The sequence below is a fragment of the Talpa occidentalis genome, unplaced genomic scaffold, assembly GCF_014898055.3.
Source record: "Talpa occidentalis isolate TD23 unplaced genomic scaffold, MPIMG_talOcc4v2.1 talOcc4.5, whole genome shotgun sequence".
In the NCBI taxonomy this organism is placed as follows: domain Eukaryota; kingdom Metazoa; phylum Chordata; class Mammalia; order Eulipotyphla; family Talpidae; genus Talpa; species Talpa occidentalis.
The window spans coordinates 110,414,786-110,432,359 of NW_023604861.1; the positions used below are offsets into that span (position 1 = coordinate 110,414,786).

The 17,574-nt window shown below is 36.5% G+C and overlaps 1 protein-coding gene across 2 annotated transcripts in view; it reads left to right on the forward strand.

Moving 5' to 3' along the window:
• The window catches only part of FBXO11 (F-box protein 11), a 91,508-nt gene that overhangs the window by 56,655 nt on the left and 17,279 nt on the right, over nt 1-17,574 (forward strand). The window contains exons 2-11 of one of the 2 annotated variants that reach the window (XM_037528091.1): nt 4,483-4,610; nt 4,751-4,832; nt 5,255-5,399; nt 6,859-6,988; nt 8,305-8,388; nt 8,469-8,601; nt 9,894-10,000; nt 10,424-10,535; nt 10,619-10,725; nt 10,812-10,949. In XM_037528091.1, coding sequence (XP_037383988.1) covers nt 4,483-4,610; nt 4,751-4,832; nt 5,255-5,399; nt 6,859-6,988; nt 8,305-8,388; nt 8,469-8,601; nt 9,894-10,000; nt 10,424-10,535; nt 10,619-10,725; nt 10,812-10,949 — 1,166 coding nt within the window. The remainder of the gene's footprint in view (nt 1-4,482; nt 4,611-4,750; nt 4,833-5,254; nt 5,400-6,858; nt 6,989-8,304; nt 8,389-8,468; nt 8,602-9,893; nt 10,001-10,423; nt 10,536-10,618; nt 10,726-10,811; nt 10,950-17,574) is intronic. The other variant, XM_037528092.2, reaches the window with a different exon arrangement.

Genomic DNA, 17,574 nt, shown 5'->3' on the forward strand with positions numbered 1-17,574 from the left:
CTTACTTGGTTTTCCAAGTCTGTTTCATTTGAAAGTGATGTTAGTAGGATAATAATTAATGAAATAATAACTAAAACATATTGAACATTAATACAAGCCAAGCAAATTGCTGTTTTGCATTTGTTGCTCTATTTAAATCCTTTCAGCAGTCCGATGAATTATAAGATATAATTTTCTTTACTGGATGAGAAAACTTAGGCTTAAAATATTAATTTGCCCAAGATCTGCAATTGGAAAAACGTGATTTAAATGCTGCACCTTTATAACCACCCACCTTTTAAAACCACTCACATTATTATGAAATATAGTCATTAGAGAAGCTCATATTAAACATACAGCTTACTGTATTATTATTAAGATTGGTATTGTAACATTAACAGGTGAGGAAGTCTTTTATGTGCCCTTAGTTTTAACTCCCTTCTCAGAAAAAGGATTTGTATGATAATATTTTTCTATATAATGTTGATACCAAAGTATACATTATTAAGCAGTGGGCTTTAGTTTTGCTTGTTCCCCCCCAGTTTGACCTTTCAGAGTTTAATCATATCCAGGTTATTTGACAAAATTTGGTAAGAGGTGGTGTGTTCTTTCATCAGGAGATAATGTGTGGTTTTTCTTTTTGTGATACTAAAACTATTGACCCTTGATGGTTAAAGCCATTAACTCACTAAAGACTGCCACTGTTTGTTACTTCTAATTCTATTGTTTCTTCTTTTATTGCTGCTGGAATATTTTATAGAGAAGAGGGGTTCTCCCTCAGCTTATATTTGATTACCTGGTAGTTCACTTGAAAGACAAGAAAAACTTTTATTATTCCCATTTACCAGTTTTCAAAATGAGTTGACTTTCATTAGGATCTTTCAAAGTACCTTTTTTCTTTTTTTTTTAAGATTTATTTATGCATTCAAAAACCTGGGTTACAGGCCAGAGCTGCGGGGGGGGGGGGGGGGTGAGAGGATTCCCCAAGACAGTGGGGAACAAAAAGGAGGAATGACTGAAATACACTGCTGAGGGGAGCCAGACAGGGATCAAACTCATGTTGCATTGGCTGTAGTGACTGCAGATAGCTTCATAGGTTGCGTATTAACCCCTTGAGCCACCATGGAGACCTTTTTTTTTTTCCCACTTTTACAAATCATTTATAGTCATGAATTTAAATATACTTCTTTCAGATCATTCCAGTTATTCTTACTGATATTCAAATTATGCCATATTTAGTCATTGGGAGCCTCTTCAAGTTGTCTCTCTGCCATCGTGAAGCTTATACTTTAAGATATGCGTATATAAGCATATGTATGTGTAGCCCTATAACACACACATTGAATACCTCATTGTGTATATTTTGGATTTTATACTTAGTATATATTGGAGATAGTTCCATATTCCATATAAAGAACTACTTTATATCCTTTAATGACCACATAATAGTATACTGTATTACTATACATAGTTTATTTAATAAACCTTTATTAATAAACATTTTGATTGCTACCCTGCAGGGTGGTAAATAGTACTGCAATGAAATATCATAGTACATAATACTTTGCCCACATAAGTAAATATAATTGCAGAATCAATTCCCAGAAGTGACAATCACTATATAATAGTATATCACTACATGGTCACAATGTAATAATAGTCATTGCCAAATTGCTTTTCGTAGAGCAATTAAGAACTGTTTTGTGCTCATGTTTACCCTTTGGTAATACTGATACATAATCAAACTTTTTGACTTTTAATAATCTGCTACATAAAAAATAAAGTTTTTATTAGCATTTCATTTGTATTTCTTTAATCCCACATTATCTGTTTTTGTGCTGAGCAAATTATTGATCTTTTCCATAAACTGTAGGCCTTCAGATAAAACATAGTAGAATTATTCTTTTGTGAGATGTGTTGCAAATACTTTTTCCTAATTGTGTTGCTTTTTTTGACTGTGTTGTTCGTTTTCCAAACAAAATTTAAAACTTATTTATTACTCAGTTAGGGTAGAGTTAAAAGTATTCATTTTTTTAATGTCTTCTTTTACCTCCAAGGGTAAATTGTCAGCCTGTCCTTGTCCTCCTAACACTTTAGTGTGTGTTTTCTACAAATAAGGATATTCTCCTGAATAACCGTACTACAGCTATTGAAATCATAAAGTTAGCATTGACACTTTACTATCTTCTAATTTTTAGACCCCATTTAAGATTCTCTGACTGTCCTATTAGCATCCTTCTAGCAAAAGGACCCAGTTCAGAACCATACATTGTATTTAGTTTCCATATCTCTTCACTGTTCCTGTCCCACTGTCCTTCAATCAGAAATAATTCCTCAGACTTGCCTTGATTTACATGACTGGCGACTTTGAAGATTATTCAGCACACATTAGAACAAATTGGGTTTGTCTGATGTTTCCTCATAATTAGATTTAGGTTATCTAAAGATTTAGGCAACTTTGTGAGAAATATAAAAACGATACTGTGATATTGCATGATACCAGGTGACACATAGTTTCTGTTTGTCCTATTAATGATGATGTTTACTTTTCATCACTTGATTAAGGCAGTGTATAATTGGCATCTCTATTATAGAGTTACTTTTTCCCTTTCTACTTCCATATTTTTGTGGGAGGAAGAGGGTACTGTAAACATTCCATTCTGACCAATTTGGTTTATCCATTATTGGTTTAGACATTCATTTATAGTAGCATGAATTTGTAAGTGCTGACTTTCAGCAAGTTATAAACTCTTTACTATCATTATAAAGCTCGGTACACCAACGCAACTTCTTGTGATTTCTGCCACATTTGACATGTTCGCACTGATTTCTGTGCCCCTTTATATGTTCTCAATCATTATTTGAGAACTTGTTTTGCCACAAATGTTCCAGGTTCCTCTTGTGTTTCCAAGCTAGAATGAGTCATTTCTACAAAGAACTGTTAATTTCTTTTATAGAAAATGTTATTCAGAAGATCCAAATTTGGGCCTCCATGGTGGCGTAGGGGTTAAGTCTCAGTGCTATCAAGCTGTCCCCGGCCACTGCAGTGTGGGTTCCATCCCCGGCCATGGAGCAAGATGACCTCGCCTGTCTTGCCCGTTGTACCCCTAGGCAGTGTATTTCATTAGATCCGCCTGTTCTGCTCCCCACTCTGTCTCTGGTCAACCCTCTCACTCCCTGCACCTGTGGCCTGAACTCCAGTTCTTATATGCATAAATAAAAATAAATCTTTAAAAATAAGAAAAGGAAGATATAAATGCCAGTTATGTTAATTGCTATTAGAGTGCCACTGCTGGCAGCAGTCTTTCTGCCCACCTGTGACTATGCAGGTGCTTCTTTTCACCAACTCTCTCCCTCCACAGGGCAGCAGCCTTCCTGCCTGCCATGACCTGTCCCATGCCGGGGCTTCTCTTCACTGACCCCCCTCAGCGGAGGCAGCTCTCCTCAAGGCTGCCTGCCTGCAATCATGCAGGCCTCTCTCAGCAAACCTGTCCCTTTTGGGGCAGCTCTTCCTGCCCGCTTGTGTCTATGCAAGTGTCTTTTACTCTTCTGTCCCTTTCCCTAATGAACCTACTCTTTCAAATATAAAAAAAGAAAAAAATAAGAGTGCCACTCTGGAGGGTTCTGTCAGTGGACACAGCTAGGGAATATATGTATGTACATCTGCACTCATCCCCAAACATTGTCATGCATGCATACATACATGCATGCATGCATAATCATGAAATCACACTGATGCCTTCAGTTCCAATCTAACACCATAAGGCTTGTTCTAATTTTCTCACTTTTTATGTCTTAACTCTCTTCTGATAGAAACCTGGGATTCATTATCCTATTCATTTGTGTCATCAGTCCCTCTGTTGTATACACTGGTCTTCCAGTTTCATCATCCCCTCTTCTTTTGTAATGCTTTTTTTTTCTTTTTTATCTAACTCTGATTCTTGCAGGTAACCTTTGCTGAATTCAAACTTCCTTATTATGTCTCTTGAGCTCCAATACCCTATATCAGACCATCTTATACATGGAAACCCTTTTCATCTTGCTTAGTATCTGGTGATCTCTACCAGGCTGTTCCTCTCCATGGACACACTTCCTCACTCTGCTTTTTCACTTTGACACCCTGCTTTTTCACTTTGACTCCCTGCCAGGTGCTGACCTCACCCTGTTTGAGCTCTAACCATCTAGTACTAGTAGTACTTCCCACTTCTCTCATCAAGTAAATATCATCTTACTGCCTTATTTTCAACAAATGCCTTCTAAATTTTTTGTCATACTTTGAAAGAACTTCTCTACTTTAGTATAAGAAGTTTTCTTCTAGTAGTTTTTTTAAATATATGGTCCATTTTAGAATTTAACTGATATTTCTTTCTTGATTATATAAAAGTTGTATCTTATCCTACCCAACCCCCCAGAATTTATGAAATTTTTTAAAAGCTTAAATTGTATCCACAGAGCATTTTTTTAAATGAGTTTCATTTTTCATATTGTTTTTGTCTATAATAGATGATGATGTACCTGCAGATATGGTTGCAGAAGAATCAGGTCCTGGTGCACAAAATAGTCCATACCAACTTCGTAGAAAAACTCTTTTGCCGAAAAGAACAGCGTGTCCTACAAAGAACAGTATGGAGGTGAGTTAAATGTGATTATTTTTCTTTTTTTGTAATGAAAAAGTTGTTCCAAAACAAAAAAAGTTAATGTCATTTTTTATAAATAACAATTAAGTATGGTAAAAATATTTGCTTAATTAGTTTTAATTTTGCTTTTGAAGGGTGCCTCAACTTCAACTACAGAAAATTTTGGTCATCGTGCAAAACGTGCAAGAGTATCTGGAAAATCACAAGATCTATCAGGTTATTTCCAGTGGGAAAATAAAGGGATAGGGTCAGATAATTTTTTAAATCATGTTTGATACTAAAAAATTAAAATTAATAGCTTAGTGTTCCACTCATGATTAAGAAAGTAATTATTACAGAGTAAAGATGAGAAAGGAAAAAAATACATGATAAACATGAAACTCAGACATCTTTGAATATAATTGTTACATGAAATACTTTTTAATCAGTTTCTGAAGTAGTACAGAAGAAACAGTACTCACTAAGTCAAAATAAAAGCAGGTAAATGCTATCTGTGAAAGTAAAATGCTTATAAAATGATTGTCATCCCCCAAAAAAACCTATTCATTAGTTAAGTGTACATTATGCTCTTTAAATATTAAGAAAATCATTACTAACATAATAGATTGTTTACATTCTATTTGTTAATCTCTTTATAGCAGCACCTGCTGAGCAATACCTTCAGGAGAAACTGCCAGATGAAGTAGTTCTAAAAATCTTCTCTTACTTGCTGGAACAGGATCTTTGTAGAGCAGCTTGTGTATGTAAACGCTTCAGTGAGCTTGCTAATGATCCAATTTTGTGGTAAGTGAAAATTTATTCCTTATTATTTTGAGATTTATTATATGCTGCTCAAAAATGCTAAAGATGGTAGGGAAGTTGTTGAAGTATGAGTTGGTAGTTGAGTTAAATAGTTGGAACAAAATTAGAATGCTTATAAATCTCAAGTTGTCTGCTCATCATACAAATACAGGTTGTCAGATCAGGCAGTATTTATAAAACAATAGGGCCTCCGTGGTGGTGCAGGAGTTAAAGACAGCACTATCGAGCTATCTCCAGGCACTGCAGCATGAGTTCAATCCCCTGCCAGGGAGCTACCCACATGGGACAGCAGACTTCTCCTGTTTCGCCCGCTGCTACCCTCAGCAGTCTATTTCAGTACATTCACCTGTTCTGCTCCCCACTCTGTCTCTGGTGAATCTTCTCACCCCCCAGCACCTCTGGCTCACACCCCAGCTCTTGTATGCATTGATAAATAAATCTTTTAAAAAAATAAACAAAACAGTAAATAAGATACTTTCTCTGCTGTTTTTCAGATAATAACTAAATAATTATGGGAAATCCTTTTCATTTTTTTTTAGAAGCAAAATTAGTCTAATTTAAAATAGCTACTTAAATTTTGATAGTTTAGTGAGTATATAAATTTTGCTATATAACTTTTAGAAAATTATTTGACATTGTATTCTTGAACCTTATATTTTTCTCAGAATTTTTAATAACATGGGGAAATGCTATGTTATAAATGAAAAGAGCAGAATACAAAACTTACAGAATATTCACAGCTATTGTAAATGAAACTATTGATAAAAAGATTGGAAGGGAAATATAATCAACTGTTAATGACTATATTGACATTATAGATTATGTCTGTGCTTTTCTGTATTTTATAAACGCTATGTGTATTAATTGTGTGCTGCTAAAGATAAGATACTCCTTAAAGAAAATTATATTTGTTTTAGAAAAACAAAAGAAAATCAAGAATAAAATAAGAGGCAAAGTATTTTACTGAAAATCATCCTTCTATATAATTGTATAAGGCTTTTATATTAAGAGTGGCTTTTCAGGCCTCCCCGGTGGTGCAGTGGTTGAGCACTGGGCTGCGAAGCTGTCCGCAGCCTCTGCAGCATCGGTTCGATCCCCGGCCACCGGTGAAGGTCCCACATGGCGCACAGATCTCTCCTGCCGCGCCTGCTGCTCCTCTCAGCAGTGAACTTCGTCAGTCTGCCTGTTCTGTTCCCTGCTCTGGCTCTGGTGAATTCTCCCACGCTTCTGACTGTACCCAGTGCTTGTATAAATAAATAAATCTTTAAAAAAAAAAAAAAGTGGCTTTTCATATACTGTTAGATTGCTTTAGCCAAAAAAAAATTTTACATTTAAAATTCTAATTTTTTTTGTTTTCAATAAAAATTTTCGGACCTTAAATAATTTTTATAGCTATTTAAATGACATCATGAAGAAATCTTTAATTCCTTTCCTCCTTCAGGAAACGATTATACATGGAAGTATTTGAATATACTCGTCCTATGATGCATCCTGAACCTGGCAAATTCTATCAGATTAATCCAGAAGAATATGAACATCCAAATCCTTGGAAAGAGAGCTTCCAGCAATTGGTATGAAGTATAAATAGAAAGTATTGGTTTAATTCCATATTTTGTAATAAAGGTCCTTTGGAAAATTAATTTAGGGCCTCTCTGTAGGTGCAGGGGGTTAGGCACCACACTGTAGGGCAATCCGCAGTCTCTGCAGCATGAGTTCAGTCCCCGGCCAGCCAGGGAGCAACCCACATGGCTCAGCAGACCTCTCCTGTCTCACCCACTGCTCCCCTCAGCAGTGTATTTCATTCCGTATGCCTGTTGTGTTCCCCACTCTGTCTCTGGTGAAGCCTCTCACCCCCCGCATCTCTGGCCTGTACCCCACCTCTGGCCTGTACCTGTGTGTATAAATAAATAAATCTTTAAAAAAAAAAAAAAAAAAATTAATTTAAACTTAAGAATAGGTTGTAAAATTGGGCCACCCTGGTGGCACAGAAGTTAAAGTCTCAGCATTTTGAAGCTACCGCCAGCCACTGCAGCATGAGTTCACTCCCAGCCGGGGAGCTAACCCACATGGCACGGTAGACCTCTCCTGTTTTGTCCACTGCTCCCCTCAGCAGTGTATATCAGTAGATCCCCCTGTTGTGCTCCCCACTGTCTCTGGTGAATCCTCTTACCCCCTGTGCCTTGACCTAGACCTCAGTTCTTGTATGTGTAAATAAATAAAATAAATCTTCAAAAAAAAGAATAGGTTGTAAAAGTAAACCAGTGAACAATTATCAGCCATAAAATATTCAGTAATTCTTTTCACTACTGATTTACTTACTAATAATTTAAATTAAGAAGAATTAGTAAGCAGCAGTAGCCTGAGAGCTGTTATACTTTGTGTGAAAGTATAACTTTTTTTCATTTAAGTTAGTAGTGCAGGTGTTCAGAACATTTTTTTTTAAGTGTCACATTTAGCTTAATTTACATATGGTTCTTTACAAATAGTTCTCAACTGGGGTTGATTTCACTCCATGGGGGACAGTTTGCAATGTCTGGAAACATTCTTGGTTGTCATAATTGGAGGGAAGAGGATTCTACTGGTGTCTGGTGGGTGGGGACCCAGAATGTTGCTAAATATTCTACAATGCACAGAACAGCCCCCATAACAAAGAATTACCTGTTTCAAAATATAAGGAGTGCTGAGATTGCTAAACTTTGTCCTTTCTCACTGTATATTACTGAGTCAAAAAGTTAAAAGACTTTTATGTTGCACTGTGTAACAAAATTAATTGGAGTAACTGGCCATTGCTTTTTGCTATTTAGTAAAAATTATTCACACAGCACTAAATTTTGAATGTAATGTTTATATTGTAGTCAATATTTGGTTGTGTTTTTTTACATTTTAGTATAAAGGTGCACATGTAAAGCCAGGATTTGCTGAACACTTCTACAGTAACCCTGCAAGATATAAAGGAAGAGAAAATATGTTGGTATGTTTGATTATATACTTTTACAGACTTAAAGTGGCAATCTTTTAGTTGTGTACTGAAATCTTTAATTTTTTTTCTAGTATTATGATACAATTGAAGATGCCCTTGGTGGGGTACAAGAAGCTCATTTTGATGGACTTATCTTTGTTCATTCTGGAATATATACTGATGAATGGATTTATATTGAATCTCCAATCACTATGATTGGTGCAGGTATTTTGAAAAGCATTGTCATTAGAATTTTAACATTTTATTTTTTGCATATGATCGATTTTAAAAATGCTGGTGACTTAAAATGCTAGTGAACCTTAATAATATATTAATGAAAAGAAGAATACAAATCAAATATGATGAAAATAAACCTGATGCCTCGCTGGTGGCACAGGGGTTAAATTCACAGCATTATCAAGCTATTGCCAGCCACTACAACCAGAGTTCAATCCCTGCCAGGGAGCTAACTAACCCACGTGGCTCAGCAGACCTCTCCTGTCTTGCCCACTGCTCCCTGCAGCAATGCATTTCAGTAGATTCACCTGTTCTTCTCCCTACTCTGTCTCTGGTGAAGTCTCTCTCTCTCACACACACACACACACACACACACACACACACACACCCCTATATCTTTGGCCTAGACCCCAGTTCTTGTATGCCTAAATAAGTAAAATAAATTCTAAAAAATAAATAATAAACCTGAGAGTTCAGAAGTTATAAATGTATCTAGTTCCTCTTTTTAAAAAAAGATGTATGTATTCCTTGATATGAGTACTTTGTACAGTTGCCTTAGTTACTGACTAATGAAAGAAAAATAATTTTATCCTGTTTTGAAAATAAAGATGCTAATTTTTTATTCCTGGATTTTTATTGAAACATTTACTTTTAGAATAGTCTTTGTACTGTTTTAAAGTTCTTTGTGGTCAAATTTCTAAGATTAATGTAATATATGAACATGGATCATTCTTTTGAAGATGTGTGCTATCTTTTATTAGGATTCAGCATATAGACCATTTAAAAATAGCTAGTAATTATTACTTGTTAACAAAATTAGCACTTACTGCCCCTTCTACTTCCTTTCCCTTTTTCCACCACAAAGAAAGAAGTGGGGAGGGCGTATGAAATTTCCAAATAAAGAGGTTTCTCTCCCCATGTTCATCCTCCCTTTTCTTTCTTTTTCTTAAGCCTTTTTTTGGTGTTGCTGGTCATGATTTTGTCTTTTAATGTGCCTTTTGCATTTGATATTAGATACTATTTGTAGTTGAGTTTTATTAGAAATATTATAATGGATTTGAATATAATGATACTCAAATAATATGTGCAATAAATATGACTGTAGGAGGCCAGTTGAAGCATATTTTTTAATAATCTTGTCTACCCAATACTAAAAACAAAGAAAAGGATTCTGTTGTATTACTAGTTTGGGGCAGAATATTTTTACTGGCTAAAATAGTGATTTTTTCCATTTTTTCTATTTGATAAAGTTAATATGCTTTAAAATATCTTCTCCACAGCACCTGGAAAAGTAGCAGACAAAGTTATAATTGAAAACACTAGAGATTCAACCTTCGTTTTTATGGAAGGTTCTGAAGATGCTTATGTTGGATATATGACAATAAGGGTAAGAAATTTTAAGATTTAAAATGTAAATGGTGATCACTCATATGGTATATGGAGAAGCAGAACAAAGGGACTGACAAAACCAAACCAAACCAAACTCAAGGAATTTGACTGTAGAATTGAGACCACAGTGGGCACAGGAGGGGATCCAATGGACTATGGGGAAAACTGTAGTGCTTTTGGAGGTGGGATGTGGGGTGGTAACATTGATAAATCAGAAGAGTTGTGAACCTATACCTAGAAAATCATAAAGTATTATTATAAGCCAGTATTACCTCAATTAAAAAATATTTAAAAAATTAATACAGTAATTTCAGGCCAAATGAAAAACTAAAATGTGTGTGTTCAATTAAGGGAATGGTTGTTTATTTAAAATTTCAACAAAAATTTCAACAAAAATTTCAACAAAATTTCAACCTTTCAGTTTAACCCTGATGACAAATCTGCTCAACACCACAACGCACACCACTGCTTAGAGATTACAGTAAATTGTAGCCCTATTATAGATCACTGTATCATCCGAAGTACATGTACAGGTTAGTATTTCCTTTATGCTTTAATATATAGTGAGTAAATGTTTTTACCAAAAAAATTTTTAAATAAATTATTTGTCTTACAGTTGGCTCTGCAGTATGTGTTAGTGGTCAGGGAGCATGTCCCACTATCAAGCACTGTAACATCAGCGACTGTGAAAATGTTGGACTCTATATAACAGATCATGCGCAGGTATTTATAAATTTCATAGTTTTTTTTTCTTTTTTCATTTTTTTAAAGCTCTACGAATGTTTATTTCCGATTATTTGTTGTTGTAGGGAATATACGAAGATAATGAAATTTCCAATAATGCTCTGGCGGGGATTTGGGTTAAAAATCATGGAAATCCAATTATTAGACGGAATCATATTCATCATGGTCGTGATGTTGGTGTGTTCACATTTGATCATGGCATGGTAAGATTATTCTTAATAGAAAAAAGGACTTTGTGTCAATTAAATTTCAAATAGGTTTCAGCATGATTGATCACCAGACTACCAGAATTAAAGAGTATAGGTCAATAGATTTTTAGCATTAAATTTTAAAATCAATAAGCAGTATTCTATAAATTCATGTATCCAACAAATATATACATGTAGAGAAGATGGAGTCCTTAGAATTCATGTCATCTTTGAAGGAGAGGAGTAAGGCCTAAATTCAGTAGCTCTCAAATGTAAAGGTGCTTAAAAATCACCCAGATAAAATAAACCAGTTTCCAGGAATGGGGCATGGCATACAAATTTTTAATAAATACTATTTATAAAAAAGTTAGTTTCACAAAAGTTGTTTATAGACTGTACACTTTGAGAAATAATGGTTTCATTACTAGTAGACTTTCATTTTATTGTTAAAAGCTTAACAGGCGGAACTTTAATGAGAATAATTGTGATAATAAAGTATTGGTTCTAAAATGGTTACTTTAGCAGGTAGTTTCCTTATAAATGATACTAATTTTTTAAACTTCAGTAACTTTACAAAAGTTTCTAGACATGACTTTGTGAACACACTTACGTTCTTACTTGAAAATGATGTTCTTGGTGTTCTCTGCCCACCTGTGACTATGCAGGTGTTTCTTTTCAGAAGCATTTTCCCTTTGCAAAGCAGCAGCAGCAGCTGCTCTTTCTGCCCACTTGTATCTGTACAAGAGTTCTCTTTTCCTGATAAACCTGTCCTTTTAAAATGTGGAAAAATGTTCTTGAGCAACTATGCAAATAATCTTTTCTTCTAGTGTCTGGTTTACAATGAGATACTTTTCAAGTTCTAGTACAGCATTCACAATATTTTTTATTGACTCGGAAGAAGAGGAGGTGATGGATGAGTTAACAAAGGAAAGTTTTCATTTTCCTTGTACCTAAAATGCTAATGCAGAACTATTAAAATTGAACTGAAGGATTAACCTTTTATCAAGTTCTGATTAAATCTATATATTTTCAGACCAAACTCCAGTTCATCATCTTCACTCACAATTCAAGCTATCGTTTGACTTGCTCTTCTCTAAACACAGGATAAATAAATTGGAATTTCATTGCAAAGTTATAGTTCTTTTTTTCCCAAGGAGTGGGGTATGGAAGAAGGTGGAAATTGGAGAGGGCGGGGCAGGGAAAAGTTATGAAGTATGTCAAAACATAAGCATCTTGAGAATCTGTACTCCCTTTAGAGGCCTGTGTGACTATAGTTTGTAAGTAGAATTCTTACCTGTAATAGAATTTTGCTGTGCTAGTATTTGTTTGCCTATGTTGCCTTTAGACTTTGCCCACGGATATATTTATGCATACTGCTGGTCTCTTTCATAATTAAGTACCAAAATAATTTTAACCTGCATTAATTTCCTCATTTCTAAAAGACATATGGTAATGGCCATCTACTAAAGCTCAGTCATCATAATTTACTCCTTATCTCATATCCCTGATTATTTTTTTTTTTAAGATTTATGTATTTATGTATACAAGAGCTGGCATGCAGGCCAGAGGTGGGGGAAGTGAGAGGATTCACCAGAAACAGAGTGGGGAGCAGAACAGGTGAATGTACTGAAATAGACTGCTGAGGGGAGTAGCGGGCAAGACAGGAGAGGTTTGCTGCCCCATGTGGGTAGCTCCCTGGTCGGGGATTGAACTCATGCTGCAGTGGCTGTGGATTGCTTCATAATGCTGAGATGCAACCCCTTGCACCACCAGGGAGGCCCCCTCAAAAGTACTTTTTTTTAAGCAACCATAGGCAACGCTACAGATAAATATTCTCATTAAGATTAATGCAAAGATTTGTCAGTTATTATAAATTTGTAAGGGAAAGATAGAAATAGAGCATATCTTGGACTTACCTGTTTTAGTATTATGACACAAAATTTCAAAATTCTTTGGTGGGATTTTCTTCAATTCCAGGTATTCTTTTTTTTTTTAAAGATGTATTTATTTATGCATACAAGAGCTGGGGTACAGGCCAGAGGTGTGGGGGGTAAGAGGATTCACCAGAGATAGAGTGGGGAACAGAACAGGCAGACTGACAAAATACACTGCTAAGGGGAGCAGAGGACATGACAGGAGAGGTCTGTGGCACCATGTGGGTGCTCGCTGGCCAGCTGGGGTATCAAACTCATGCTTCAAAGGCTGAGGATTGCTTCATAGTGTGGTGCTTAAACCCTTGCGTCATCAGGGAGGCCCCAATTCCAGGTATTCTTTCGTGTCATTTTTGTAGCTCATTGATAGGATGACATCACTGTGGATAGCCTTTTTTATTTTTTTTTTTTAATAGAGGCATGTTTTTATTTATTTATTCGTCCGTTTGTTTTTGGTTTTTGGTTTTTTTTTTTTGTTTTGTTTTGTTTATACATGCACTGGGTACAGTCAGAAGCACGGGAGGGTGAGAGAACTCACCAGAGCCAGAGCGGGGAGCAGAGCAGGCAGAAGGACCGAAGTACACTGCTGAGGGGAGCAGCGGGCGGCAGGAGAGGTCTGCGCGCCATGTGGGACCCTCCTCAGGTGGCCGGGGAGCAGCTGGGGATCGAACCAGAGGCCGCGGGCAGCTTCGCAACCCAGCGCTCAACCGCTGCGCCACTGGGGAGGCCCCTGGATAGCCTTTTTTAAATGTGACTTTGGTTTCTATACAGCTTCAGTGACATCAGAATAAACATTTAAACTAGTTTCAGTACTAGTTCAGTACATCTTTTAATGTATTCATCTTTCCTTTTCCTTGTCTGTGACAGACTCAGAATTTAAATTCCCATATTTGTAAAAATAAGTCATTAAAGATTTTCTTTTTTTATTTTAAAGGAATTAATAATGTTTTTGTAAAGACACAATGTGCCCAGAATAACACCTGGGTTTTTAAGTGTATGACTCTGGAGTTGTTATTGTTAACTGCATGTTCAAACTTCAGAATAAAAAATGAATTGCCCCTATGAAAAATGAGTAAATAGGGCCTCCCTGGTAGCAAAAAGGGTTAAACACCGCACTGTGAAGCAATCCATAGTCTCTGAATCAGGAGTTCGATCCTCATCTGGCCAGAAAGCAACCCACATGGTGCAGCAGACCTCTCCTGTCTTGCCTGCTGCTCCCCTTACCAGTGTGTTTCAGTCAGTCTGCCTGTTCTGCTCCCCACTCTGTCTCTGGTGAATCCTCTCACCACCCCCACCCCCGCATCTCTGGCCTGTACCCCAGCTCTTATATGCATAAATAAATCTTTAAAAAAAAAAGAAAAGAAAAATGAGCAAATAAACATATTTTGTATTTCAGCCTGTCTCTACCCCATCATTTATGTTCTTACTTTCCTTTTTGTGAAGGTATGTAACATTTGCATTCCCACAATAATTGGTCTATATTTATTTTTATTTACCTTTCATCTTTTTTTTTCCAGTTTATTGAAAAATAATTGACATACACCATTGTGTAATTTTAAGGCATGATGATTTGATTTATCTGTATTGTGATGACTTTAGTTTTTTAATTACCGTTTTTCTACTCAACTTTTTTTTATTTTGATAGATTCTTGCTTGCTATGACTGTGTTTTGTCATCTAGCCATATTTTGTTAATTTTTTTAAAAAGTTTAAGAGTATAGTAGCTTGAATTCATGCCACTTGAGAATGCCTGCATATCACCTTTTAACTTGACCGGGTATACGATTTTTATTATATAATTTACTTTCATAAAATGTATTTTTATTTTTATTATGTATTTTCTTTCCCTCAATTCGATAGTCATTTTTATATTTCAAGCATTGAGTATGACTTAGAAGATTGAGATCATTCTGGCATTTTTTCTGATATGGTGATTTGCTTTTCTACTTAAATATCCATATGTTGGTTTTTGTTGTTAATGTTTTGTTTTACTCTATTCGGTTCCATATGTCCCTGTCTTTAGAAACTTGGCTATCGTCTCTATTTATTTATATTACTGTATTACTTTTCTTTAAGTTTTGTGTGATTTCCCCAAATCTGTATCCCTTGCTGTGGCTCCATAGCTGCTTCTCTTTTTTTGTTTCCAGAGTAGTTTTTAATTTCCATTTTTTACCTAACTGAAGTTACGTTGGCTTATGACATTGTATTTTCAGATGTACAGTCTTATAAGTCAGCATGTGTATAGCACATTTGCTTACCACCGGTTTTCATCAGTAACCATACAGTTGGCCCCTTTTCCACAGTTTACTTACCCCTTCCCCCCTTTCCTTTTGATAACCACTATATATTTTGTTCTTATATTGGATTATTTTGTATTTGTTTTGTTTTGTTCATCCATTTGTTTCTTTGTCATGTATGAATAAAATCATGTATTTCTCTTCCTCCATCTGATTTCTTTTACTTAGCAAAACATCCTCTAGGTTCATCTATATTGTTGCAATTGGCAGGACTTCATCTTTTTTATAGACTGTATCTAATTTTTTGATGTATTTTTGTTTTATGGAATATTTTTTCTTATATGTAACAGTAGAGAGACTGCTATAATGAATATTCATGTTCCCATCCTCCTTCTTCAGCAGATATCATTACATGGCCAGTTTTGGTTTCTCTTTTCCTCCTTACTCTCTGATTTATTTTATTTTATTTATTTTTTTTTAAGAATTATTTATTTATTTATGCAAGCACTGGGTACAGTCAGAAGCGCAGGAGGGTGAGAGAATTCACCAGAGCAGAGAGCAGAACAGGCAGACTGACAAAGTACACTGCTGAGGGGAGCAGCGGCGGCAGGAGAGGTCTGCGCGCCATGTGGGACCCTCGCCCGGCGGCCGGGGATCAAACCAGTGCTGCAGAGGCTGCGGGCAGCTTCGCAGCCCAGCGCTCAACCGCAGCACCACTGGGGAGGCCCTCTCTGATTTATTTTAAAGCAAATCCCAGGCAGCATCATCTCACTATAAATATTTAATCATATATCCATAGATTATAGTTTGGGGTTGTGGAAATTTATTTCATGGAGACATCTTTTTTTTTTCCCTAATATTTTTTGTTTCTTTTGCAGAGTTTTAAGAGAGACTCTCACAAATACCTTGTAATTTGTTATATTAAAGGACTGTTCCATTTCAAAAAATGAGAATGAAAAAGTGTTTAGTCTCACCTTTTATTTTTATTATATCAGTGTTTTTAACTTGATAAATGATAATTTTCAAGGATTTGCAGTAATGTATGTTTTGCAGAGATTTAGAAGTGCTTGTGTTGAGCAGCTAGCAAACTTTTTTTAAATGTAGAAATAGCTCTTCACAATCTGACATCTTGGTAAGGAAATAGACCATTTTATAACATGGAGTTGCCCAATAAAATGTTAATGCCAGGCCTCCCCTGGTGGCGCAGCGGTTGAGTGCTGGGCTGCGAAGCTGCCCGCAGTCTCTGCAGCGCCGGTACGATCCCCGGCTGCCGGCGAGGGTCCCACATGGTGCGCAGACCCTTCCTGCCGCCTGCTGCTCCCCTCAGCAGTGTATTTCATCGTTCTGCCTGTTCTGCTCCCCGCTCTGGCTCTGGTGAATTCTCTCACCCTCCTGCGCTTCTGACTGTACCCAGTGCTTGTATAAATAAATAAATAAATCTTAAAAAAGTTAATGGCTTTGAGTTGTTTTTTTTTTTTTAACATTTATTTATGCATACAAGAGCTGGGGTTTAGGGCAGAAGTGCGGGAAGGTGAGAGGATTCACCAGGGACAGGGTGGGGAGCAGAACGGGTGGACTGACCAAGATACACTACTGGGGGAAGCAGCAGGCGAGACAGGAGAGGTCTGCTGTGCCATGTCGGTTAGCTCCCTGTCTGGGGATCGAACTCATGGTGCAGTGGCTGGCCATTGTTTTAGATAGCACTGAGACTTACCCTCTTGCGCCACCAGGGAGGCCCCCACTTTGGAGTTTTTATTAAGATGGAACTTAGTAAAAAGGCAAAGTGGAATTCATCTGAATTCTACTTACAGTTCTCTTTTATAAGACCATTTTGGTCTAAAAGCATCTTTTAACAAAACAAATGCTTTCCATTAACAAATGCTTTCCCCGGTGGCGCAGTGGTTGAGCGCTGGGTTGCGAAGTTGCCCGCAGCCTCTACAGCGCCGGTTTGATCCCCAGCTGTTCCCCGGCCACCAGAGGGTCCCACATGACACGCAGAACTATCCTGCCGCCCGCTGCTCCCCTCAGCAGTGTACTTCGGTTCTTCTGCCTGCTCTGCTCCCCACTCTGGCTCTGGTGAATTCTCTCGCCCTCCCGCGCTTCTGACTGTACCCAGTGCTTGTATAAGTAAATAAATAAATCTTTTTATATATATATATTTTTTTTTTCTGCTTTCTTTTCTTGAAATTTATCACCAGGTTAAAAACTCCATCTTTGATGAAACAAAAGGTCATTTTTAACCTTAATTTACTGTATGGCAGATGACCATGTTCTGATAGTCTAGGTAACTAGTTCAAATTAGAAGCAGGTTATAAAATCTACTTATATTCAGAAAGATAAATTGGTAAACCTAACATGAGTATAAATATATCAAGAGGTAATTTGAAAAATGGGTGGGAAGTTTATGATAGAGTTACCACTAGACATCGCAACGAGGTAATTACTAACTTCAGGGAACATAAAAAGTTGTACA